This window comes from Apaloderma vittatum, unplaced genomic scaffold (assembly GCF_000703405.1).
Source record: "Apaloderma vittatum isolate BGI_N311 unplaced genomic scaffold, ASM70340v1 scaffold30201, whole genome shotgun sequence".
In the NCBI taxonomy this organism is placed as follows: Eukaryota; Metazoa; Chordata; class Aves; order Trogoniformes; family Trogonidae; genus Apaloderma; species Apaloderma vittatum.
The window spans coordinates 20712-21474 of NW_009697840.1; the positions used below are offsets into that span (position 1 = coordinate 20712).

At 60.8% G+C, this 763-nt stretch overlaps 1 protein-coding gene across 1 annotated transcript in view; it reads left to right on the forward strand.

The window, feature by feature from the left end:
* Window positions 1-763, forward strand: part of LOC104280219 (protein unc-13 homolog D-like) — a gene marked incomplete at its 3' end in the record, with an annotated part of 10459 nt that overhangs the window by 3160 nt on the left and 6536 nt on the right. The window contains 2 exon segments of the mRNA XM_009877796.1: window positions 196-324; window positions 578-681. Of these exon segments, the coding sequence (XP_009876098.1) occupies window positions 196-324; window positions 578-681 (233 nt within the window).

The window sequence follows — 763 nt, forward strand, 5'->3', positions numbered from 1 at the left end:
AGAAGGGATGGGGAAAACAGTCCTTTCCCATTGCCTTGGCACAATGGGACAGCTGTCTGTCCCTTGGGGTCACAGATCCCTGCCCCAGGGACAAAGGTGCCAGCATCAGGTGGCCCCCCCCCATGGCTTGACTTCAGATGGGACTCTCCAGCCCCATGCTTTTGGGGTTCCTGTGTCCCTGCATGTTCATGCAAGTTACAGTTATTGCTTTTATGCTCTGTCTCTTCTCAGAGGGCCACCACGAGCAGCCGGACACAGCCAAGCTACACTGTCCATCGCCACCTCCTGCAGCAGCTGGTGTCCTACGAGATCCTTCAGCACCAGGTACCAAGGGGAAAAGCAGCCCTGTAGCAGCTGGGCTGGGAGGAGGGCTCCCTTGGGAGCCCATCGTGCCTGGCACGTTGCTGTGGTGTGATGGGGAGGAGGGTCACGATGATGCCTGCCTGTGCCTGGCACCCTTACAGGGCACCTGTTCCTCCCACGGTCCTTCAGACACACCCCACCCCAGCACCTCTCGCCCTCCTAGCTCAGCCTAGCTTGATCCAGGCCACAACCCCCTCCCTTTGCATCCTCACAGGCCGGCAGCATCTCCTGGGACGGGGAGCTGAGCAGGCACGCCAGCACCGTGCTGTACCTGCACGCCACACAGAAGGATCTCTCTGACTTCCACCAGGTCATGGCGTGAGTATCCCACGCCCTGAGAGTCATGACACAGCGCTGGGGGGGCAAGGGCCCCGATGACTTCCTTGGGGCCATCAGACCC